This window comes from Cnephaeus nilssonii (genome assembly GCF_951640355.1).
Source record: "Cnephaeus nilssonii genome assembly, chromosome: 9".
NCBI classification, from domain to species: domain Eukaryota; kingdom Metazoa; phylum Chordata; class Mammalia; order Chiroptera; family Vespertilionidae; genus Cnephaeus; species Cnephaeus nilssonii.
Genome location: NC_137080.1, coordinates 88,329,476 through 88,354,041, shown reverse-complemented (window position 1 = coordinate 88,354,041; position 24,566 = coordinate 88,329,476). Strand labels below are relative to the sequence as shown.

The window sequence follows — 24,566 nt, the reverse complement described above, 5'->3', positions numbered from 1 at the left end:
CATCCTGTGGTCCAGGTGGGGCCGTGGCTGGGGTGGCAGCCACCTTCTCTGCAATCCTGTGGGTTCAGGGTCCCCCGAGGCCCCCTGGGATCTAAGCCGCCCTGTGCAAGGTCCCCTCACCCCCAGAGCTTCCGGGCAGCACCGTGCGGGGTGTGGGCTTCTCTTGGAGGCAGATGCCACAGCTCACCCTGGACTGGGACTCCTCGTTCTGGGGAAATGGGACGACAGTGCTGGCTGTCATCCCGTCACTACAGACTCGCTAGTTCCTGGTTTGAGCTCGGGCTGTCGTTAGACCTGCAGGGCCGTGTGATAATCAGATCCTATTTTATTGCCCCGGAGACGCTCCCTATGTGAGGAGTTCTCCGTGTGCCATTCAGGAAGCGTAGCCACTGATGCCCGGGGATCTCGGGAAGGTCTTAGCAGCCTCTGTAGCCCTAGAGTCCCCCACAGCGCCGGGCACTGTCCACAGGCCATGGTGGCTGTCCTTAGGCGGGAGGAAATGAAGGGCGAGAGAATGCACTCCCCGCATGGGAGCGTGCGTGGGCGAGAACAGCGGTGTCACCTCGGGGTGGAGGGAGGGCGGGTCAGCCACCAGAAGCCCTGCCTCCCTCAGGCCCCGGGCACGGAGTGCACCAGGTTCCCTGTGGGCAAAGCACACCACTCATTATAGACTCCAGTAGCCCCCCTTACCCGCGGCTTCACTTTCCACGGTGTTAGTTACCCATGGTCACCTGCGGTCTAAAAATATTAAATGGAAAATTCCAGAAATAAACAATTCATACGTTTTAAATTGGGCGCCGTTCTGAGTAGCGTGATGAAATCTGTCACCGTCCCCCTCCGTCCCACCGGGACGTGAATCCTCCCTTGGTCCCGCGTCTCCAGGCCGCGTAGCCTCCCGGCCGCCTGTTAGTCACTTAGCGGCCTGGCCGTCTGGGTTATCAGATCGGCTGTCACAGTACTGCAGCGCTTGTGTGCAAATAGTCCTTCTTTTACTTCATAATGGCTCCAAAGGGCGAGAGTGTGGTGCTGGCAGTTTGGACGGGCCAGAGAGAGCCGTGAAGTGCTTCCTTTAAGTGGAACGGCGAGAACCTACAGGAAACAACGTGTATACGGAGGATTCGGCACCATCGTGGTTTCAGGCACCCACCGACGTATCCCCGTCAGATAAGGGGGGCACGCTGTCCCTACTGAGAACCTGCCACGTGCCGGCAACATCGGCCAGACTGTGGCCGCCTCCCCTTTCCTGGCTACTCTCTCTCCCCCGCTCCTTCCTCTCTGCTCTCTCCTCTCCCACTCAGGTTTTCAAAGACCAGCAGGGACAGAGTCTTTCTCAGGAGCACTGCTAGCCGGGGGAGGGGGGGGTTCTGCAAACCCGAGGCCACAGAGCCGAAGGACGGTAACATAATGTGGACTTGGTGTGTGGGGTCCATGCGAGGTTACCAAAACACTCTGCCCCCTAGAGGGAGCCCCCCTCCCTCCCTCCCTTTACTCATTCAGTACGCAGGGATGGAGGCCCTCTGTGCTGGGACCTGCCTTAGCTGCTCCTGGTTGGCTGTGGCCTCAGGTGCTTGGGTTTAGGGTTTAGGAGTGAGCCCGCAGGACTGCAGGGCCTCCTCTCCCTTCCACCGGCCCAGCTCCCTGCCTGACACCCCAACGTGGGCACCCCTCCGCTGTGAGCGGCCGATGGACATAGGTCATGATTTATAATCCCTTTCAGGGAATTATTGCTGCTAATGGGCCACGCTGATTTGTGCTTCCAAGGAGGGGAGGGCAAAATCAATTAATGGACAGTCTGCCGCGGCCGGGCTGATGGCAGAGCGTGCCTGACATCTGCAGCGATAAGGGGCTTTCTGAGGCTGAACTAATAAGGAGATTGGAGGGAAAAGAGGAAAAACAACCCCCGATCAATTTCATGTACAATGGGCAGAGAAGGCAGAGTAAACAGAGCTGCTGGGCCCGGGCCTCGTTCCATCTGGATGAGCCCCGAGATAAGGGAGGGACAGGCCGCCCCCGCCCCCCATCCGACATCGGCATTCACTTACGGAGTCACTCAGTGTGCACATATCCGCGCAAATGAAAAAGGCACGTTCCAGCCGGAACCAGGGGGAAGATAAGGCCCACCTGGCCCCGTGCGTCCCCGCAGGGAAAGGCCAGGGGAGAGGAGCCGGGCTTCAGGCCCTGCCGCCCTGACCGAGGGCCCCGCGGATGGCAGCACGGGCCTCAGCCACGACTCTGCACGTGGTGGTCTGGGCTCGGGGCCTCCCCACAGGGCGGGGGGTGGAGGGCGTCCTGTGTGGAGGCAGGGGTGGTGCACGTCTGCGTGGGTCTTTGACTGTCCTCATGACCAGAGAGTACGATGTCGGGGGATGTCCAGCCCAACTGTGCGACCGCAGAGAGGACGGGGAAGCTGAGGCGCGACTGCAAGGAAAGGCTCAAAACCAGCCGACCGGCCTTTATTGATCTTGTTCAGAAATGGTTTGGGAGCAGCAAGAGTCCTCCCCACATGAAATCTCCCCTGAGCCCAGCGTGTGGCACAGCCGGGGGCTCTGCTTGAAGGCGGCGGACTCGCTCTCACCCGCGCAGAGAGCTTGGTGGCAGGAGCCCACCCCGGGTTCTGAAACAGATGCCCTGGCCTGACCGGGCTTAGAGCAGATCCCCAGGCAAAGTTTGGGCACGAGCAGTTCATCGGGAGCAGATCCCAGACAAAGAACCCAAGGGAGTGGGAGGAGAGGCAGGAGAGGAAGGCAGCCACGCAGGGTGTGCCGAGCAGGTGACCGCTGTGGGCTCCTGGGGCCTGACCCCCCTGAGGACCTCTGGGTTCCCCACGGGCAGCAAGGAAGCCGGGCTGCTTGCCCCCCAACTCCTGTCTCTCATGGTGGAGGGCTGCTCCAGGGAGGTTAACCCCTGCACATGGGCTGCAGGGACCCCGTGGCCAGAGCGAACCTCCAGGTGGAGACCGACAGGTACTGGAGACGGGACGCTGCTGGTCTGGGTGGGGCTGTCCACAGAAGCTGTGCGTGCACTCCAGTGGGCTGGGGACATGGGCAGGGCCCCGCCAGTGTCTGTCACAGACTCTGAGTCCTCGACTCCCTCTCCTGAGCGGTGTGGGTGTAACTCCTGTGGGAAAAGAGCGCCTGTGGACCCAGTGAGGGAGTGGCCCCCTTGGGAGCGCTACATTTGAAGAGGGACTCTGTGGACACCCGTATTAAAGAAGCCCCTATGTCTCCTTGGCTCTGCACCCTCAGGGAAACCCAAGGTTCAGAGGATTTGGAGCTAAAGCAGCAGTAAGCCCGAGAAGGCGTGGACCGGGATGCAGATGGGGATACGGACCAAGGCAGACTTCCTGGGGTCCTGGCACGTATCTTTTGTCTAAATAAGCAATTTGATTAAAAAACGTACCAAGTTCATGAGTCCAGGTGAAATATAGGGATTTACTCAGAATAGGGTGGAGAAGAGGCACTTTCCGACTTGTTCGTCTAATCCAGTGGTCGGCAAACTGCGGCTCGCGAGCCACATGCGCCTCTTTGGCCCCTTGAGTGTGGCTCTTCCACAAAATACCACGTGCAGGCGCGCACGTACAGTGCGATTGAAACTTCGTGGCCCATGCGCAGAAGTCGGTTTTCGGCTCTCCAAAGAAATTTCAATCGTTGTACTGTTGATCTTTGGCTCTGTACTGTTGATCTTTGGCTCTGCCGACCACTGCCCTAATCAATGCATGAGCAGACGCTGTCCTGCATCTACCCGTGAGCCACTCAGAGCAGCACATCGGCGCCACCCTGGTGGCCCAGCCTCTAGCAGTGCCGCCGAAGGACAGCCGCACCCGTCAGCAGGAGTGACCGGCTGGCCAGGCTGGCCCCCTGGAGCCTGGACGGGCCAAGGAGCTCAGCAGAGATATCGCCAGCTCTGCCCCAGCAGGGCAGCTCCAGGGCACGAGTCCTGGAGCACCTTGGAGCCTCTGGTCACCCCTGTGCGTGAGTTGAAGAGCACCCTGAGGGGAGAAAAGAAAACTGAGGCCCACGGGGGGCTGGTCTGAGCAGGGGTGGCCCTCATGGATGACATTGCTGGCCATGATAGCCTCAGAGGGAGGGGCCCGCTGAGGCATGGTGGAGGGGACCTCCTTGCCTGGCTTTGATACGGGATTTTGGACTGGAACACGCGGTGTTCCCCTGGGCAGGATGGTTCCCCGGATTCTTTGTCCGTCGGGGTCGAAGAATGAATCCATGGACGGAAGGTGGTATAGCAAAGGTGGAGATTTATTGAAGAGCAAGTGCAGACTCCACGTGGGGAAGGGGAAAGGGGTCCCCTTGCCTGGCTTTGGAAAAGGCAAACCCAAAAGATATTTCAGAGAAGAGGAGATGATAATAGCATCTCACACCTGGGACCAGAGGGGAAGGAAGCTGGTCTGGGGCAGAGCTGCTTCCTGAGACAAGGAGTTCACTGAACGGAGACGGGGGAAGACCTGACCAGCTTTCTGCCTGCTCTTGGCCCCGAGCTCCTGTTCAATGAGCATAAGATTGGCTCAGCCCTGCTGGCTGGCACTTGGCCAGAGAAACCCCAAATAAAGGAGCTAGCCCTGGAGAGCGTTGCCGCCTCCCCTCTTGCTGGGAGAGAAGCACCAGGGCCATATCCAGAGGCCGCGTTTCACACGGGAAACAGCCATTCCCTCCCTCCCACGTTTTACATATACATTGTCAACTTCCGACGTTCACAGCCAGTCTTTCCACACCTCCTCTGTCTTAAAGCCCTGGTGGCCCTGGAACACGTCATAGAATAAATACTCTCTTCCCCGTATCCTTAGATGACTCCAGTCCCCACAGATCCCTCTTTGCCGCGCTCGGGGTTCCTCTTCCACCGCTCATCCCCAGGCCCCCTGCCATCACGGAACCCCCCAACTGCCATCCTATTCCTGAGCCTCTCTCTTTTGCCTTCCTCACCCGCCCTGGCCCTCACCCCCTGACCTGGGACAGTGAGCTCAGGCCCATCCTACCCCACCCCCACTCCTGAGCGCAGACTCTCTTATTTGTTGCTTGATTAGCTCCCTAATTAGAGTCTAAGACACAAGAGGGCTGGCACTTTGTCTTGTTACCTCCGACTCATCAGAACTTAGCACGGGGTCGCACATCCTGTTGAAAGAATGGCCAGATGAGTGGCTCCTGTTCACAGCTGAGGAATTACAACCGGCATCCTTCTGCCTATGTTTTAAACACACGCCCAGTGCATTAAAAAAGTGCCTATGTACTTATCTGTTATCTGTGTCTTTTCTGGGTCTGTTTTCTCCTCATTATGAACCATGTTTTCCTATGTCTTTGCATGCTGGTAATTTTTTTTATTTTTATTATTGGATGCCAGACATTGTGAATTCTACATTGTTGGGTGCTGAGTATTTTGCATTCTTTGAACTATTTTTGAGTTTTGCTTTGAGACTCAGGGAAATTGCTGGAAGCTTACTGGAAAGGCGGGACTCTTCCGAGGCTTGCTCATCCTTAGGCAGCCAGAGCCCTCACCGAGGGCCGGTGTGGCCCCGTCTGTATTTTGTATTCAATGGCCCTTTAGTGAGGAGGTTCCTCCACTTGGGCTGTTGGGGGCATAAACTATTCCCAGCTCTGTGTTCTGCCTCCTCCTTTCTGGGGCTCCGTCCCCAGTCTTGGGTGATTTTCTCACATGTATGCATTGGATAGCAGTTGGCTAAAGACTCAAGAGTACCCTCCTCAGATCTCCAGAGAGAGAGAGAGAGAGAGAGAGAGAGAGAGAGAGCTCTCTGTTATCTCTCTCTATATCTACATCTATTATCTATCCTCTCTCTCTCTCTTAAATATATTTTTATTGGTCTCAGAGAGGAAAGGAGAGGGAGAGAGAAACATCAATGATGAGAGAGAATCATTGATCGGCTACCTCCTGCATGCCCCCCACTGGGAATCGAGCCTGCAACCTGGGCATATGCCCTTGACTGGGATTGAACCTGGGACCCTTCAGTCCACAGGCCGATACTCTATCCACTTTGCCAAACCAGCCAGGGCGCTCTAGCTCTAGCTCTAGCTCTAGCTCTAGCTCTAGCTCTATTATCACCTCCCTCTCCCTTTCCCTCTCTCTTCCTTTCCCCTCTCCCTCCCCTCCCCTCCCCCTCTCTCTTCCTTCTCTCTCTCTCTCTCTCCTCTGGTACACTCTTGCAAATTTAAGCTCCCTTGGCCTCCCTGGTCTGCAGCTCCATTTCCTCAACCACGAGGCACCACCTGGCTCCCCTCCTGAACTGCAGCCTGGACTCTGCAGGTAGTGAGTTGGGGCCGTCATAGTCACAGGGCCTCCTCATTTGATTCTCTTCTTTTGGGTATCAATGTCCTCTCCTGCCTTTTCCCAACATCTGAAAGCCATGGTTTTATATATGTGTTGTCTAGTTCTCAGTTGGTACTATGCGCCATTGAACTGGGAGCCAGAGTGAGCAGGGAGACTGCACCAAGCCGTGAGGCGACACCAGCTGAGAAGCCAGGGCTCTGGGCTCTGACCCCCACTCACCCACCGAAGAGGGGTCACTGAGTACTGACTCCTGCTGGGGATCCGTGAACACAAGGCAGACAGGTCCCTGTTGTCAGGGAGCTTTTAGCCCTGTGGGTGGGGGCTGCAGGCCATAGAATATAAGCAAATAAAGATGATACATCAGACAGTGGTAAAGAAAGTAAAACAGAGTCGTGGGTTAGAGGGTAACTAGGGGTACCTCTAGTTGGGGTGATCAGGGAAAGCCCCCCAAGGAGGGGACTTTTGTCACTAACTGGCCACATATCAACAAGCCAGGGCCTCCCCTTTGCTTCAGTTCCCTGAGTATGTAAATGAGGGTGTGGGTTAGAGGAGCCCATGGGGCCTGCCCAGCTTTGAAATTCGGGGACCCCTCTTCTCCTGCATGACCCTTTCAGCCGGTCCCGAGAAGAGGGAAATAAGCCCCTGGGAAGGAGAGAACAGGAGCAGCAGACAAGCACTTTTATTCTGTGAGCTTCATTTCCAGGCGCCATTCCTCTCCCCGTCTATTCATGCTTCCTGCCCGCAGCCCCCACCCGCCGCTGCCCAAGGGTCGGCCCACCCTCCGCAGGCTCCGCACCAGGACAAGACAAGACCCACTGAGACAAGATCCCGGCAGCTGTTTCCCAGGGGGGAGTGGGAGTTGCGGCTCAAATCCTGCAGCGCCCCAGGGCACCCACACTATGGAGCTCCTGAGCTGTCCACGGCTCTGGGTGCTGCCATGTCCTTAGACGGCAGGGTAGGTGGCTCCCTGGGGACACAGCTCATGCAGATGCTGCCTACGGGTCAGCCGGGTATCAGGGTGATGGCCGAGAGACTGGAACTGGCCATCCCGATGCCCTGCATTCCACTGCCCTGCCTTTGGCTCCAGCCTACTGCCTGGCCTGTTCCTGTGCCAGGGGGTAGGCTGGTAAATAGCTGGAAATGACTATTATTCCCTCGTTCCACCCATGTGAGCCCTTGCACTGCCTGGTGCTACTTCGTGTCTGTGAGTGAGCAGCAGCCCTGGCCCGGCCCCAGCTCCCTGGCCCCGCACGGCCTGCCAGCAGCTCCAGCGCACACAGCAAAGTGGCCCCAGCCTCCCGGCAGCCTCCCGGACACCAGCCCTAAAGAAACAGTCTCCTCCATTGAAATCAAAGTCACTAGCTGCTCCCAGCAGGTCACTTCTGAAGCCGGGTGAGTGAGGCGGCCGTCATCTGTCTTTCGTTCTTACTGGACGCTCACCGGACACTCACCGGAAACCTGAAAGCAGACAGGTGCTCTTGGTTAGGCTGTGCAGGGGCACCGACTTCTCTGGGATTGGAGGGCGAGGGGGTCTCGGGCAGTGCCCCTCTCAGTGCCCGGCTCCCGGGGCTTCAGTTACTCCCCAAGCTCGGAAGGAAGAAGCCATCTTTGCCCTGGGCCAGAGCCAACACTTGACCCCAGGGCTCTCACAGACTCTCCTACTTCATTCAAGGGCCTCTCCTTGCTCTTTGTGCCAGGTATTCAGTAGGCTCCGGCCGGCTCCTCTGACCACGCGGCCCCCCCTGTCACCCCCCACGGCTGGGCGCGGAGAAGGCGTCTCTGGATTAAGAACCAGAGCTCCTGGGTTCTAGCCAGGATGGTGCCCTATCTGTGACGCCCGTGACTTGGGGAAAACCGTGTTAGTTCTCTGGCCCTCACTTTCCTCCTCTCCTAATACCTGGAAAAGCAAGGGACGGGCGTGGCTCCTGGCTCCTCGAGGTGTGGTCCAGGGACCAGCAGCCTGGGCCTCCCCAGGAGCTCGCCAAGAAGCGCAGAACCTTGGGCCCCACCCAGACTCACTCTACCAGAATCCGTTTCAATGGGAGCCCCTAGACTCAGTGGCACATTCAAGTGCGAGGAGAACTGGTACGAGCGACATGCAGCTAGTTTATCTGCTCGAAGTTTTGCTCTCATGATAGGAGCAGAAGGGAGTTTCTGAAGATTCTTGGGTGGAGTAATGGCACAGTGTTTAGAGAACCTGCAGCAGGCAGAGCGATTGAGGGGTGAGGCAGCGGCAGTGGGGACCTGCAGTGTGTGGGGAGTGGGGTGTGGCCTGCTTGACGCCGCTGTGGAAGAATCCGCAGTTCTCCGTGACACACGAACTGTGGGGGAAGCTGGGAGGGCGAGGTTGGGAACAATTCAAGGTGCTGAGCCCTCGGTCCCTCAGGTCTAATTCTGTGTGCTGCACCCGGCCAGCCTCACTGCTCACTCAGCTGGTCTCTATCTTTAAAGCAGCCCGGCTGTCCTAAGTGAAGGAACGAGGACTGGCAGGCACAGCCGAGCACACGCAGGTGCGTGTCCCAGTCGCTCTGCCCCTGGTTCCCAGCTCGGCTGCATGTTGGGAACCGATGCCCAGGCCACCCCTGGGGCAGCTTAAATCAGAGTGTCCGGGTGGGCCAGGTGACTCCGATGGGCAGCCAGTGCCGAGACCCACTGCTTTCCTCTGTTCCAAGGACTGGCGGGGGCGGGTACGGGGCCGGGTCGCCGGACTGATACTTCCTCTCCACACTGACAAGCTGGGGGCCAGGAGCGGAGGCTGAGCCAGCTCCCACCCAGGACCGTGACTGCCCCACAGACTGGGCCGTGATGACTGGGCCGTGGAGAAGAAACGCCACAGGCTGGCTCAGAGGGCATGTCCTCCAAGACGGTTCCTCACAAAGACAGACCACAGCCCCAGGTAAAGGCGCCGTGTGCAGGGCATGCTTTACTGTGTGAGCCCAGTAAGGGATGGAGCTGTCCCTCTGTTAGATTTTGTGGCTGTGGGTTCCCGGAATGGAGGGCGCTGCTACAGATAAACCCCTAAAAAAGCTGCTCCACCCGAGCTGGTTTGGCTCAGTGGATAGAGCATCCGCCTGCGGATGAAGGGTCCTGGGTTCGATTCCGGTCAAAGGCACATGCCCGGGTTGCTGGCTCGATCCCCAGTGGGGGTGTGCAGGAGGCAGCTGATCAATGATTCTGTCTCATCATTGATGTTTCTATCTCTCTCTCCCTCTCCCTTCCTCTCTGAAATCAATAATAATAATTAAAAAAAGCTGCACCTCGCCGTGTGGACCAGGTCTCAGCACACAGGCCACCCCAGCTCAGCTCCCCACGACTACGAACATTATTCAGGAGACGCTGCCCACGGGGCAAAGGTGGAATCTGACCCTGACAGGTGAGAGGGAGGCTGCTGAGGTCACATGGGCGGCGATGGCCTTTGTATTTCAGTCTCTTCCCTCTCAGTTCCATGTTCTTGCTTTTCCATGGGGAAGGTTCCAGAGCAAAGGAGAGAGGGAGCTGGAGGTTCCCCAGGGTGGAGACGGTGGGGCGGGCGGTGGGGACACTGAGGCACTCAGACCGAGCCCTTCCAGGCACCAGCGGGGTCACACCGTGGTTCCTGTCCAGAGGGAAACACTTCCAAACTCAGGGGTTAAGGCAGATGGGAAAGAATCACACTCTAGAAAGGATTTAACCTCATCTCCTCAGGTTTTAAAGCCGTCCTTGGTAGTTGGAAGCAGCAGATCTGACACCACGGGTGACTAACGCCTCCTCCGGGGAATGTGCACCTGTCCGCAGGTGCCCCCGGCAGGGATTGAAACGTTCCACAGCTTCCCGTGAATCCTAAATCAAATTGATTCGCCGGCCCTGGCTGAGGTCTGAGAGCCCGCGGGAGACTTATGTTAAATCACCCTCCCTGGGCTCCTGCTCCCGGCCCACAGTCACAAATCCCCCATAATGAGCACTCCGGAGAAGCCCAGACAGACGGGCCCCTAAACTGAGGGCAGAGGGAGCCGGCGAGAGGGACGTGTTTGCTTTGGCCGGGAGGGTGCCTGGCCTGGCCTGCGTGTTTGCCTGACAGGGAGGCTGATGAGTGGGCTGCGTAGAAAGTGCTGTGCGGTGGGACCTGGGCCATCGGCCGCGTCCGCGGAGGCGGCACCTGCTGGCCTGTCGGCCGACCTGGCCGGAGAGGGACCTTTGTCATCCTGTCTCAGCTTCCTTCAGCCCCATGGTCACTAAGAATCCAGGGTTGTTTTTCTTCCCTTAAGAATGAAAATTGAACCTTCGAACTTGTTTGTTTTGATGAATGACTTCCAGGCTGCTGTTTGCTGGAGAACAAAGCTCCCAGCTGCAGGGCGGCTTTGCAGGATGGCAGGCCCAGGGGAGGGTAGAAAACCACTGCTCGCTGGGCAAGTGTTCGGCATCTGAGTGCCTCAGTTTCCTGTCTGCCTTACAGGAGTGTTGAAAGCCTCGGATGGAAGAATGTACATGGAATGCGTAACTGGTAACGTGCCGCACACATTTTAGCCCGTGTTTCGCCCAGCAGCCCAGCTTCCGCGCTGCTTGGGCATTGATTGGGCTCCAGGGAGACGCCATCCTGACCCCGGCCGTGGGCTCGGCTCTTCTCTTCCGAGAGGGCTGGAGGAAGAGTCTCTGTCATGTGTACCAACGCCGAGTAAACGTGACTTAAAACATGGCTCCTCACTCCAGGACTGCTTGACCAGAGAAACGACAGCTGGATTTTATGAATTGTTCTGGGGAGGGACCTCCCTGTCCCCAAACCCAGTCCTTTCTCCACTTATGGCCCAGACTCCGCATCCTGCACCTCCTCAGAGAATTTCCCCTGCAGCCTGGCCCTCTGGTCCATGTTGTCCTTCGTAACCACTTCATTCACTGTCTCTGCTTTCTGCCCTCCTCCCTCCTCCACCACTGCCACCACCTGGGCTTTCACTCTCCCAGCCCCGCCCAGAAGGGCGCTGGGCCAGGACACCGAGGCCAGGGCCACCTGGACACGCCCCGGGCAGTGGTCCCCATGCTGCACCTGCTGACTCACAGCAGCTCTGGGCTCCACGGCCCGTCCCCCTGGGAGCCCGCTCTCCTGCGACCTGCCTGAGGCGTCGCTCACTCAGCCACTGCCCTGAGCCTTCTCAGTGTCTCTGGCTGCATCTCTCAATGTCATCTCGCCTGGGGTCTGTTGTCAGCAAGGAGGAATTTTACGCAGTGCAGTGCCCCGCTTTCCACACCTCCCAGACCTTCCGCCGGGCTCCAGCCCCAAGTGCAGCTGGCTGCTCAGATCAGAAGCCTGGGACCCCCAGGCTCCCCTCCCTCCCTCCCACCCACATCCAGTCCGCTGTGAGTCCAGGTTGCCCTCACCCTGGCCTGGACAATCGCTCCTCCTGGCCCTCTAACCCAGGCTCCGCACGACAGCCAGAGTGACTTTCCAAAGCAGCAGTCACGTCCCCGCGGCGGGCACACCCTCAGAGACCTCCCCCTGCACTGGCGATAGAAGCAGGCCCCCACACGGACCCTGGATCTGGCTCTGCTGCCTTGCTCACCTCCAGCCACCCGTGGCCAAGCCAAGCTCCTTCCCTTCGGCGCTCTTCATTTCTGCTTCTCTGCTGGGACGGCTCACTCGAGAGCACCTCACTACTCCCTTCTCATTGTTCAGCTGTCAGGGTAAAGCTCTTTCTGCAGGGAGCCTCCCCACCCCCCCACCCCCCCCAGTGAAGAGCAGCCTCCCCGTTACTCTCTGCAACAATGTGCATTTGGCTGGTTCGTAGCACTCGTCTGCACCTCACAGGATCTAGGTGCTAGTTGGTGTGTTCATCAGCCTCCTCTCTCTTCCTGGAATGTCAAGAGCATTCTGTCTTTTTCTTTTTATAACATATTTTTATTGATTTCAGAGAGGAAGGGAGAGGGAGAGAGACCTAGAAATATCAATGATGAGAGAGAATCATTAATTGGCTGCCTCCTGCACGCCCCCTACTGGGGATGGAGCCTGCAACCCGGGCATGTGCCCTTGACCAGAATCGAACCCAGGACCCTTCAGTCCACAGGCCAATGCTCTATCCACTGAGCTAAGTCAGTTAGGGCGAGGGCACTGTCTTGTTCACTGCCAGGGCCCAGCCCTGGTACAGTGCCTGGCACACAGGAGATGCCCAATAACTACCGTGTTCATTCACCGACTGGCTGTGCAAACTATTCAGTGTCCGATATGTGTCGTTAGAGTATATGAAGAATAGATGGGGCCTCGGAGATCACCGAACCCAAATTCAATTTTTCCCTTCTTCTCTTTAGACAAGGAAACTGAGGCTGAGAGGAAGCCAGTGGGGAGGTCACGGTGCCCCAGCAGGTTGCTGGCAGAGCGGACTCTGAGGTCTCAGACAGGACCTGGCCAGGTGCCCATGGTGCTGACCCTACCAGTGAAGATGGGACGTAGGTGGGCACAACACGGCAAAGGCCACCCTTTCCTTGGGGTGCTGCACCCATGTGCCAACCTCCTACTGTCCAAACGTCCAAGAGTCAGGAAGCTGAGTGCAGGCCCTCAGGGCCGGGGTCAGTCATGACGGCCCAGGTCTGCCTCATCCACCAAGGAGGCCGCTGACGTGGGAGTGACGCTAAGCCTGCCGGGTGTGGTCTCAGGGAGAGGCAGGCGGGAGGAGAGGCCTGTCCACAGCGGCTCCGTGAGGGAGGCGGGAAGGGCCTGCTCTTTCCCTCCCTGTTGTCTGACCGGCCATGTTTCTCCATAACTCCCATGTTCCCAGGCCTGGGCCTCCCAGTGCTGTTTACACCGACACCTCATTGGCGAGGCCACACCTGCAGGAGAACTGGGTTTCCAGCCAGGGACTCCCCAGGGGCCAGGCTGCCACTCAGCCCTCCTCTGTGGTGAGGACCGAGCCAGGGAGCGCTGGCTTTGGGGACAGGGGACAAAGGGAGTTGACCACCTGGAAGAGGAGAGAGGCTCTGCCAAGCCGGGCAGGAGCAGCCAGGCTGCCCACCCTCTGGCCTGTCTGGGGGCTCCTGATGCTGCCGCGTGGGGCTTTCTCCAGGAGGATGCAGAGGCCGGGCACGTGGAGGTGAGCGCCAGGCCAGTCCCGTGGCCTCAGGACCGTGCAGGGCGTTTCCTGCTTCCCTGCGGCCTCGCTGCTGGCTCCAGCCTTCCCCGGGCGAGCAGAGCGGGGTGGGGAGCACTGTGGGTCTGGAGGAAGGGGCACTTACATTTCTTCTGCAGAACGTTCTGTCTGGCCTTGATGAATGCCAGGATGTCGGAATCCGTCTGGCTGTCTCCGGTGAGAGGGACGGACGAGGCGCGCCTCTCAGGGATGCTGGGGACAACCACATGCCACACTTTACTGCTCCTTGTGTTTGAACTTGGCGCTTACCTTTCCCAAGTGCTTTTCTGTTTTCAATGACTCGATGTCACCCAGGAGGCCATGAGGACAAATCGCCTCCTCCTCCTCCCCGCCCTTATCTGTGCAGCAGCCACAGCAAACCTTTGCATGCAAATGTGTCATGTCCTCACCACCTTCTCCACCCTTCTTCACAGCCCCTCTTGCCTCGTTCCCCAGCTTACCCCAACAAAGCCCATTTGACCTGGGACCTAGCTCCTTCAGCAGGATGTCATATGCCTTGGGATGTCTCCCCAGTGTGTCCCCATCCCCACCACGGCTTAGCCAGTTGTTCCTGAGGCAGAGATAACTATTCTCCCCTCTCTCCTTAAAAACAGAGCCATAATATTTAGCTAAGTAAGCTGCACAGCTAAAAACTACATCTCCCAGGTTCCTTTGCAGCTATGTGGCCAGGTGGCCAGGTCCTGGCCAATGAGATTTGTAAGAAGTACTGGAAATCCCCTTAGGAAAGAAGGGAGGGATGTATGTGGGCCTTCTCCTCCTCTTTCTCCATCCAACTTCTCCACATAAAACCTCCCTTAAGAAAATTCAGAGCAACGTGCTCTCCTGGCTTCGCCAAGCTTCCACCCGCACTCCTGTCTCTCCACAGCAGGTGACAGTCCCCACTCCCTCCTGTGTGTAATAAGGTGTCCATGATCACAAGCAGTCAGTCGTTTGTCAGCATTCCAGCTGCAACTCAGCCAGAAGTGCTAAGGCAGAGTCACAGCAGGGGGGCAGTGAGCTGGGGGGGTGGGGGGCTGTCTGTCCTCTCTGGGGACAGGGAGGACCCCGGTGGAGTTCACCCTGGGACACTTTGGGCGAAGAGTGGCACCTGCCAGATGAAGAAGGGCGTGGGGGCCTTCTAGTCAGAGGGCACAGAGCGGGCGCTGGGAGAGGCCTGGCCTGATCCACTGTGTTCAGGCGCCAGGGAAAGGCCTCGAATGAATGGCTCACAGGACGGAGGCCAGGCGTACCAACTCTGTCCTCCCTGCATGGGGACTCTGCGGGGGCTCGCGGCCCATGTTGGGATGGTCCCTGGGCTGGCTCTTCTTTCCTTTAATGGCCCCATGTGCATCTATTCGCAGGAGACAGGAAGCATCCATACAGGGCCCCAGCGACCCTGGGAGGAAACCCCGGCGCCGGGTGGCATCTGTGAGCGGTCCTGGGGATTTGGGTGCCAGAGCGGAGGCCAGCCCTGGGCTCTGTGTGTGGCCACTGGACAAGGGGCTCCTCAGGCTGTGGGGGAGGCAGACTGACGATTTCCACCCAATTGGCCTACAGTTGGGGCAGTCCCAGGCGTGAGAGGGCGATCACAGACCTGTCGTCCCGGGAGGTACGAGCATCCGTCTGCTCTGGGCTGGGCAGGATGGGGCGAGGCGAGGGCAGGATTTTCCTGGCATTCACGCCGCTGTAAAACCAAACCCACAAAGGAGAAGGTAGGGGAAGAGGTTTACCAGAGAGAAACAAACTCTGGGTCTGTAGTTATGAGCTGTATGGACCGAATCTTTGTGTCCCCTCGACACTCATATATTGAAGCTCTAACCCTCAATATTGTGATGTTTGCAATGGGGTCTTGGGGAGGTTTGGATGACATTATGAGGGTGGGTCCCCAACATGCGATGGGTGTCCTTATAAGAAGACAGAGAGACCAGAGCTCTTGCTACCATGTGAAGACACAGCAAGGAACCGGGCTCTCCGCAGACTCTGATTCAGCTTCCAGACTGAGAAATAATGCATTTCTGTAGGGTGTTTGGTTAGGGCAGCCCGAGGGGACTAGGCCAGGAGCCAAGAACCCTCTGTAGTGAATGTCCTAGTTATTCAGAACAGAAAACCACAGCCTGGGGGGTGGGCGGAGGGGAGGGACTTAAGCAACAGGAAGTTACTTCTCAGTTCTGGAGGCGGGGAGTGTGAGTTCAGGGTGCCAGCAAGGTCCGGTTTCTGTGAGAGTCTTCACTGTGTCCTCACATGGGGGAAAGAGAGTGAGCTAGCTTTCTGGCCTCTTATCAGGGCACTGATCTCATTCACGAGGCCTGAACCCTCAGGGCCTAATCACCCCCCAAAGGCCCCGCCTCCAAGTACCATCACATTGGAGATTAGGTTTCAACATACACAGTTTGGGAGGCACATTCGTCTGTAACATCCCACCCCTGGTGCCCCCGAATTCATGTCCTCATTCCATCCCACCAGCCCACCCCCTCCCCCAATCTTAGCTTGTTCCAGCATCAATACTAAGCCTAAAGTCCAAAGTCTCATCGGAATCGCATTTAATCAGCTCTGGGTGAGACACGAGGTATTCTTGATTCATCCAGAGGCAAAGCTGCCCTCCAGCTGTGAACCTGCAAATCCAGACCACATGCCTCTAAGACACAGTGCGGGGCCAGGCCCAGCATAGATGTTCCCCTTCCAACAGGGAGAACAGGAAACAAGGAAGGTGATGGGTCCCAAGGGAGGCTAAATCCTCGCCAGGCCAACACCAGGAGATCTTAAGGTTCAACCATAACCCTCTTCGGCTTTATGATCTGCCCTTCGGTCCCACTGGGGTGATCAGCCAGGCTCTGCTGGGCAGGGGTCCTGCCCTCAAGGTTCTGCTGGGTGTCCCCCCTCTTCCCCCAGCGTTGGCCTGTGGAAAGCAAGCCGGTGGGCCCTCCTTTTGAAACGGAGGGGAAGCCTGAGGCGCTCTGAATGGCCTTTGGGGTCACTCGCCTCTTGCTGGAAGAACGGTGGGTGTTCACGGCAGAGTAGCGCTGTGGTGCCATCCTGTAAAATCCGGGAAGTCCAGCAGCCTGCCTCGTCCCGTCCCTGCCCCTCCTCCTCAGCTCACACTGTCAGTGCTCCTGGTGGGGCGGCAGATCCGTCCCCCGTTCACGCCCACACTCATCTCCTTGTGGTTCCTCGGGCCACACCCTGGGGTTCTCTTCTGGAGATGCTTCCTTACTTGTTGCAGTATGGACAGGCGGAGGAGTCCCCAGATCTGTACATTCTAGTCACTTTTGCTTAATAAGGTCACCTTCAAGTCACGACTGTGTGGACGAAAGGAGCCACATGCTAACCTGACAAGCTCAGGGGAGGCCTGCGTGGCAGTCTTGCAAACTCAGAGACCTGGAATAACCACAAAGGATGGTTTGAAAATTAAATATTTAACTACAAACAGGTTATGGTGGGCAGTCATTCCTAGGCTTCTATCTTCCCTGACAAAGATCAACTTGGATCTTCTTTACTGAGCCCATTTGCCTTTTTGCCTCTGAGATAACATATCTGTGAGATGTCTGGGTAACTTGTAACTTCCTTCTTTTGCTGGAGCCCCTGGGGTACAACCAAATGTGGTAGGCGCCAGGACAGATGCCTCAAATTCCTTCATTATCATGTTAATTGTTCCTGTACCCACCTAAGTATGTGTCCATCATTTTACTTTTTGTCCAATCCCAGGGGTTTCCCACCATTTGACTTTATCCAATGAATTTCATGTAGCCCACCTATGTCCCTCCTTTGATGGCAATGCATAAATACAGATGTAACCCACCATTCTTCGGAGCATAATCTCAATTCATTGAGGTTCTGCTTCCCGGCATATGTCGACAGTTTGGCTCAAATAAACTCACTAAAATTCTTTACAGGTTTCAATGGTTTTTTTCGTTAACAACTGTTACATTTTACTCTAAGCAGTCAGGAGGGGCCAAGCCATTCCTTCCACACTTTGCCTAGAAATCTCCTTGGCTAACATCCAGTTTCATCACCTGTAAACTGGACCTTCCACAAACACTGGAGCATGAACGCAGCTCAGCCGAGTTCTTTGCCACCGTATTACTAGGACTGCCTTTTCTTCAAACAGCACGCTCCTCATTTCTGCCCGAGACCTCATCAGAATGGCCTTTACTATCCAATTTCTACCAACAGTCTGTCTCCTCTAAAAGACGGAAGCTTTCTCCACAGCTCTTCTCTGTCCATTATGAGCCCTCCCCGGAATTGCCTTTAAAAGTCCCTTTACGGCAATCTCGGCTTCTTCTGGTGTGCACTTCAACGCTTTCCAGCCTCTACCCATCACCTGGTTCCACAGCGGCTTCAGCATTTTTTGGTATTTGCTGTAGCAGCACCACTTCTGGTGCCCATTCCTGTCTGAGTCAGGGCAGGCTGCCGTAACAGCGTGCCACAGGCCGGGGGGGCTTATAAACAATGGGAATTCATCTCTCGCGGTTCTGGAGGCTGGAAGCCTGAGGTCCGGGTGCCGGCTGGGCCGGGTTCTGGTGAGAACCCTCTCTGGCTTTCAGACTGCTGACTTCGCATTGTGTCCTTCCACAGAAAGGGCGTGAGCGGGCTCTCTGGCCTCCTCTTGTGAGGGCGCTGATCTCATTCATGAGGGCTCCACCCTCATGATCTAACCACCTCCCAAAGACCTCCCCATCTCCAAATACCACCACATGGAGGTTAGAGTTTCAACCTATGGATTTTGGGGGACACAAACATTCAGCCCATAACGATGGCTTATACATGAATCTTCATATTAGAGCGTTGCGTGTATTGGGTATGCAAGTTGAACAAAAACAACGAAGTTCACAAATGTTGCTCATAGACACCGTCTGCACACCAGGTCCTAAGAATGTGCTCTGCAAACGTTGTGCTACTTAATTCTCACAGTAGCCTCATTATCCCCATTGTATACACGAGAAAACGGAGGCTTAGAGAAGTTTAAAAAATTCTAAAAGTTACCCAGCTGGTCAGTGTCGAATCTGAACCCAGTCATGGCTCTCAAAGGCTCTGGAATCCCTGCTCTCGCCACGAAGCTTTATTAACTGGATCCCCCTCTGGTGTTCAGGGGGAGCAACTGGGGACGCGTGGCTTATCCCTGGCCACACCAACAGCCCTTGGGTGGCCCCAGCTGACCAGCACTGTACTTCCTGAGTGAGGCGTCAGATCCAACAGCTCACGCACATGCAATTTGCCCATTTTACTAGGCTGCCTGGTATATTGGCCTGGCCTTGGGTTCTTGGTTGCAAATAGCGGATCCCAGGAGCACCCCCTGGGAGATAAAGGGCCAGAGGCGAAAGCTTGTCCAGATGTCAGGGTCAGGATGGGGTCCTCTCTCTGGCCTTGGGAGGGTCCTGCCTACACACACATCAGAGCTGGAAGAGGCCTGAAAAGTCTCCTGGTCAGAACCCTCCTTTCACAGACGGGAACACTCAGGCCGAGGCAGGCCAGGGTTCGAGACAGGTGCACCAGCTCTGCCATGTCTGCACGGAGTCCAAGGAACTCCACAGGCCTGACAACCTGCGGTCCCACCCAGGAGTGCAGCCTCTGCCTCCGCTGCAGCCTTCAGCCTCTCCCGCCTCTCCCAGCAGCAGGGCTTCTCGCCTGGGCCTGCCTCCACACGTTCAGGGCGGTGGGCCAAGCAAGCAGGGAAGGAAATCAGAGCCCGGGCTGCTTACTGGTATTTCCCAGCATCCCAGAGCCTCTCCACTGAGTATGTGGGCCAGCTGGAAGGCAGCTGCAGGACCAGAGGCAGCCACAAGGTGGCAGGCTCTGCATGCTCTTCTTTAGGGAACAGAGGCCAATTCTCAGGGCTGGAACTGAAGTTCTTGGTGCGGGTGGGGGTGGGGGGAGAGTTAGGAGAGAAGAAGAGAAGGGTCCAGGTCAGCTTGGAAGCTGTAGCAAACCTTGCAAGACCAAGTCATTGACACACAAATGCATCATTGACTCAATGGTTTCCCAGCGGAGCCTGTTCTAAGATGCCAGGGAGTGTTCACAGGTGCCAAACTGTGGAGGTGGGGAGTGGATGGAAGGAGCAGAAGGGCGTGGTGATCACACCGTGGCGGAGAAGGCCCTGCGGTCCAGACGCCCAGCCCGTTGCCACGGCCAGCTCAGGCAGGAGCATGGCACGATGCGAAGGCTGGGGCTGCTGAGGGAATGACTCCTCTGGTCCCTAAGCTGCCCCGGTGGCGCCGATGCCATAGCCTGGTTTCTGATCCCTCATGTTACAAATTACTTTTGCCCCCTCTCCTGACCAAGCAGCCTGACACTGAATTCATTTCTCATGTTGATACTTGTTCTGGAGAGAACATACCAGCCACCAGAACTTACTATCTTTTGTAATAAGGATTAATAAGCAATATTTATATCAATTAGACCTCCTGGGTGGCCATTCAGAGTTGTGAATTTAGTGTGTGCAGCCGGCAGGCTCTGCACATCCGCAGGAGGTGACGGAATCGGGTTTATTCCGGAGCCCGAGGAGCGGAGGAGCGGAGGAGCGGCCCTGCCCGCTGAGTCCATCAGCAGCGGCCACACTGGACTCGGGTGCAGACAGCTGGCGGACTCACTCTCCCGCTCCAGCGGCTCCTCGGTGGCACTGGGACAGTCATCTGCTCATAGAACAACAGTGTCGGAGGGACCCTGATGCATCTTACAGAGAGAGGGAATCGCAAAGAGGGAGCTGGCTTGCCCAAGGCCCGCTGCTGGGAGGAGCTATGAGAAGGATTCAGCATTCCCTTTGGGAAAGTCTCAACTGGGGGGGGACTCCTTGGAGGTCAGATGGAAAGAAGAGATGGACAGATGGAAGGGAGAGGGAGAGAGAGAGAGAAACATTAATGATGAGAGAGAATCATTGATTAGCTGCCTCTCGCACGCCCCCTACTGGGGATGGAGCCAGAAACCCGGGCATGTGCCCTGACTGGGAATCGAACTGGTGACCTCTTGGTTCATGAGTCGAGGCTCAACCACTGAGCCACACTGGCCAGGCCAGATTTTCTCAGTTTTTTGTTGGAGTGTGTTTTCTGGCCCAGGGTCCCATCCGGGATAGCACGTCACGGTTCTAGTCGCCGCATCTGCTCAGGCTCCTCGTGTCTGTGGCTGTCTCCTTGCCAGCCCTGAGGAGGACTGCCGGGGGCGGGCAGAGAGGGAGTAGAGGGGGGGCGGAGAGGCGGGTAGGGGGTCCTGGAGGACGCCCCTCCATGGGACTTGCTGTTTCCTCACAACATGACTGGGGTTTGGGTTACTGAGAAGAAGGCCAGAGGTGGAGTGCCACCCAGTCCCATCCCATCCCGGGGACTGTCTGACAGCCCCTCCCCCAGCTCTCCCCAAAGAGAGAGCTCTGCTGTCCTTCACCCCGTCACAGGGCTGCTCCCAGCGGGAGGAGCGAGCCCTCCCCCCCACCCACCCACGCCTGGCCTCTGCCGCGGGGGTGCTGTCTGTCTGGGGCTGCAGGTGGCCAGGCTGTGGGGATGGAGAGATAATGCCGTGGGTGGCGCGAGAAGAAACCTGCCCTCAAAGGCGGTGTGTGGGGAGCTGGCTCTGGGCCGTCCTCACCCTCAGGGCGCCGCCGCCTCTGTCCTCACAGCCTTTTACCAGAGCTCCCAGTGTCTGGCAGGCTGACTACCCTCTGCCTTGCCACCAACACCCACTCTCCCCACCACCCTGCCCTCCCACTGCAGACCCCTCTCCCTGCTCAGGCGCTGGACCAGGGCCTGTGCGGTCAAGGGCTCTCTTGTTGCCATGGCAGTGGGTCTGCAGCGTCAGAGCTGGGGAAGGACTGGGGGGGAGGGGGGAGCGCCCAAACAAGCCGGGAAGCCACTGCCTGGAGTCGACATGTGATTTAACAGAGTGACTGCTCCTCCCACAGAGACCTCAGAGCAGCCGGCAGCAAGGAGGACAGTGGGGAGCCGTTTCGGGGCACCCCAACCCTGTCAGCCAAGCTCTCCCCTTACCTTTGGTTAGAGAGGAGCGGGGGCCTCTCGTGCTGGGATCCGGGCCTGGGGGGCAGCGGCTGCGTGTGACTGAGGGAGTTCCCTGCGGGAGACTCCACCTGTGGGCCAAGCAGCGTTGCACCGTGTTAGCCTGAGTCTGATGATGGGAAAATGGCCCTGACTTAGTTCTTAAGGGGAAAGAACTAGCTATGGAAGTTGGTGTTTATGACACAGGTGGGAAAATAAATGTAGACACGGGAATGACTGTAGTGACCGGCACCTAAGTACCACCTGTGGAAGGCGGGGTACAGGCAGTGTGTGGTCTGGGCTAAGTTTTCCAAATAGAGCACGTAGTGCTTCCTGCAGTTAGCAAACAATGTTTAAAATGGGATCTGCTTGGCCCTAACCGGTTTTGCTCAGTGGATAGAGCATCGGCCTGCGAACTGAAAGGTCCCAGGTTCGATTCCAGTCAAGGGCATGTACCTGGGTTGCGGGCACATCCCCAGTAGGAGGTGTGCAGGAGGCAGCTGATCAATGTTTCTCTCTCATCGATGTTTCTAACTCTCTATCTCTCTCCCTTCCTCTCTGTAAAAAATCAATAAAATGTATTTAAAAAAATAAATAAAATGGGATCTGCTTGGCTGGTGTGGCTCAGTGGTTGAGCGCCAACCTGTGAACCAGGAGATCACGGTTCAATTCCTGGTCAGGGTACATGCCCAGACTGCGGGCTCCATCTCCAGTGTGGGGCATGCAGGAGGCAGCCAATCAATGATTCTCTCTCATCACTGATGTTTCTATCTCTCTCTCCCTCTCCCTTCCTCTCTGAAATCAATAAACTATATTAAAGAATAAAATAAAATGTGATCTGACAGTTCTCTGAAGTCCTTTCTGGTTTTGCATCCCCAGTCACGGGGAGATGCGGCCGGAGTCGGGAGGATGCCACAGAGCACGTCGTGTGGGGAACAGCTCCACCGCGAGCCCTGGAGCCGCGTGTCTGCACTCAGGGCTCCTGGGAGGGCTCCAGCTGCAGCTCATCTGGGCCTTGGCAGGGTGCCCGTGACGCTCCCCGAGCACGAGAGCAGGGGGCACTTCCCACTTGCTCCCTGTCCCCCAGGACACTGTCGTGGGAGTTTCTCAGTGCCTCCCACGTCCTGCTGAGGTTTAAGGCGTCGGTCTCGCCCACCCGGATACATCGCAGGCTATGAAACTGCTCAGAGCCAGTTCCTGGCAATAGGGTGCCCATCATCCCTGCTGCGGTCACCCGGCCCCTTTTGTTTGAGTGACATCTGTGGACAGAGGACCCACGGAGCCGACACCTTGGCTCCTTGGCTTCCACTGTCTCTGTAAGTCATAGACTGTTGGACCCTGTCAGCCGGCCTGGACACCTCCTGAGTCACATGGGATGTCCCTCACCCCTGTTCAGCCACGGAGCCCCCTTGGGTGCTCCAGTGGCTGGTGCCTCACTTCTGATGACGAACCAGGATGGGGTCTTTCCTGGGGAACAGGCAGATCCAGGGGCATCGTAGATGTGGATGGGAACCAATTACATCTTTATTTTTCCCAACTTCTACCTGAAATTTAGCATTTTTTCCAATGATAAGTGTAAACAACAAACCACCATCGTATTAGCAGTACCAGTGACTTCATCACCAGTACAAATCACAGAGATCATCGTATTGCATTACAGTTACAGAAATCTTGAAATGTTGTGGTCATCATTTCTTAGAAATTATAGTAAATATTGGGCCTGCCCTAGACCTTATTCATGAATGCATTTATAAAGTGCTGTACATATTATTATACCATAACCTTGTTTTAAAAATACTTTGAGAGAGGAGAAACCAAGATGGCAGCATAGGTAAACACCTAAACTGCTGCCTCGAACAACAATTTCAAAACTACAACTAAAAGACAAAATGGACATCATCCAGAACCACAAGAAGGCTGACTGAGTGGAAATTCTACAACTAGAAGGAAAGAGAAAAGCACACTAAGACTCAGATGAGCTGCAGGAGGCAGAGGTACGGAGGTGCGCTTGCGGAGAGGGCTGGCAACAGAGTACGCGGCTGGCTTTCTCAATCGAGAGGGAGACAAAAGCTCCTGACTTCTCTGAAATCCAGTTCTGGGTGAGACTCTGGGACCCAGACTCATTCGGGGAGAAACTGGACTGTCTGGCAGTGGGCGAAACTCGAGGGCGGCTTTCTCTCAGAGGTGCTTGCAGCGATTACCACGGGACACTGAGACCCAGGGGCCTCTTAGGGCAGGGCTGACAGGAAGCCATTGCTGTCTGCTCCGCCCTGCGACTCCACCCCATCCAAGCTGAGCACAGAGGCTTTTGCAAGTCTTGTCTCATAAGGGTGTCTCCAGCACAGAAGTTCTCCCATCACAGACACAGCTGATCCTCACAGCCAACTGGCCTGGAGGTCAATTCCTCCCAGTGATACCAACAACAATCAAGACTTAACTACAGCAAGACTGTGCACACAGCCCACAAAGGGGTGCATTAAGAGTGTCTACCTCAGGTAACTGGGGAGGCTGAGCCACTGGGCCCTATAGGACACCTAGCACACAAAGCCACTCTATCAACTCAGGGAAGCAGCCAAAATGTGGAGACAAAGAAACAGGTCACAAATGAAAGAAATGGAGGAAAGCAAAAGACTGGATATAGAGTTCAAAACCACGGTTATAAGGTTTTTCAAGAATTTTCTAGAAAAGGCCAATAAATTTAGCAAGACCCTTGAGGATATGAAAAAGGACCAACTAGAAATTAAGCATACACTGACTGAAATAAAAAATAATATACAGAGATCCAACAGCAGACTAGAGGATTGCAAGAATCAAGTCAAAGATTTGAAATATAAAGAAGCAAAAAACACCCAACCGGAAAAGCAAAAAGAAAAAAGAATCCAAAAATATGAAGATAGTGTAAGGAACCTCTGGGACAACTTCAAGTGTACCAACATCCGAATTATGGAGGTGCCAGAAGAAGAGAGAGAGCAAGATACTGAAAACCTATTTGAAGAAATAATGACAGAAAACTTCCCCCAACTGGTGAAAGAAATAGACTTATAAGTCCAGGAAGCCCAGAGGACCCCAAACAAAAGGAATCCAAAGAGGACCATACCAAGACACATCATAATTAAAATGCCAAGAGCAAAAGACAAAGAGAGAATATTAAAAGCAGCAAGAGGAAACAGTTAATTACCTACAAGGGAGCACCCATACGACTGTCAGCTGATTT

General features: G+C 56.1%; 1 protein-coding gene across 1 annotated transcript in view; it reads right to left on the bottom strand.

Moving 5' to 3' along the window:
• Positions 1–906: 906 nt before the first annotated feature.
• KIF6 (kinesin family member 6) overlaps positions 907–24,566 on the bottom strand; it is a gene marked incomplete at its 3' end in the record, with an annotated part of 382,214 nt that continues 358,554 nt past the window's right edge. The window contains exons 17-23 of the mRNA XM_079781145.1: positions 22,422–22,549; positions 21,347–21,444; positions 14,935–15,063; positions 13,486–13,592; positions 10,722–10,905; positions 8,311–8,488; positions 907–1,089 (exon numbers count right to left, since the gene is read on the bottom strand). Of these exons, the coding sequence (XP_079637271.1) occupies positions 907–1,089; positions 8,311–8,488; positions 10,722–10,905; positions 13,486–13,592; positions 14,935–15,063; positions 21,347–21,444; positions 22,422–22,549 (1,007 nt within the window). The remainder of the gene's footprint in view (positions 1,090–8,310; positions 8,489–10,721; positions 10,906–13,485; positions 13,593–14,934; positions 15,064–21,346; positions 21,445–22,421; positions 22,550–24,566) is intronic.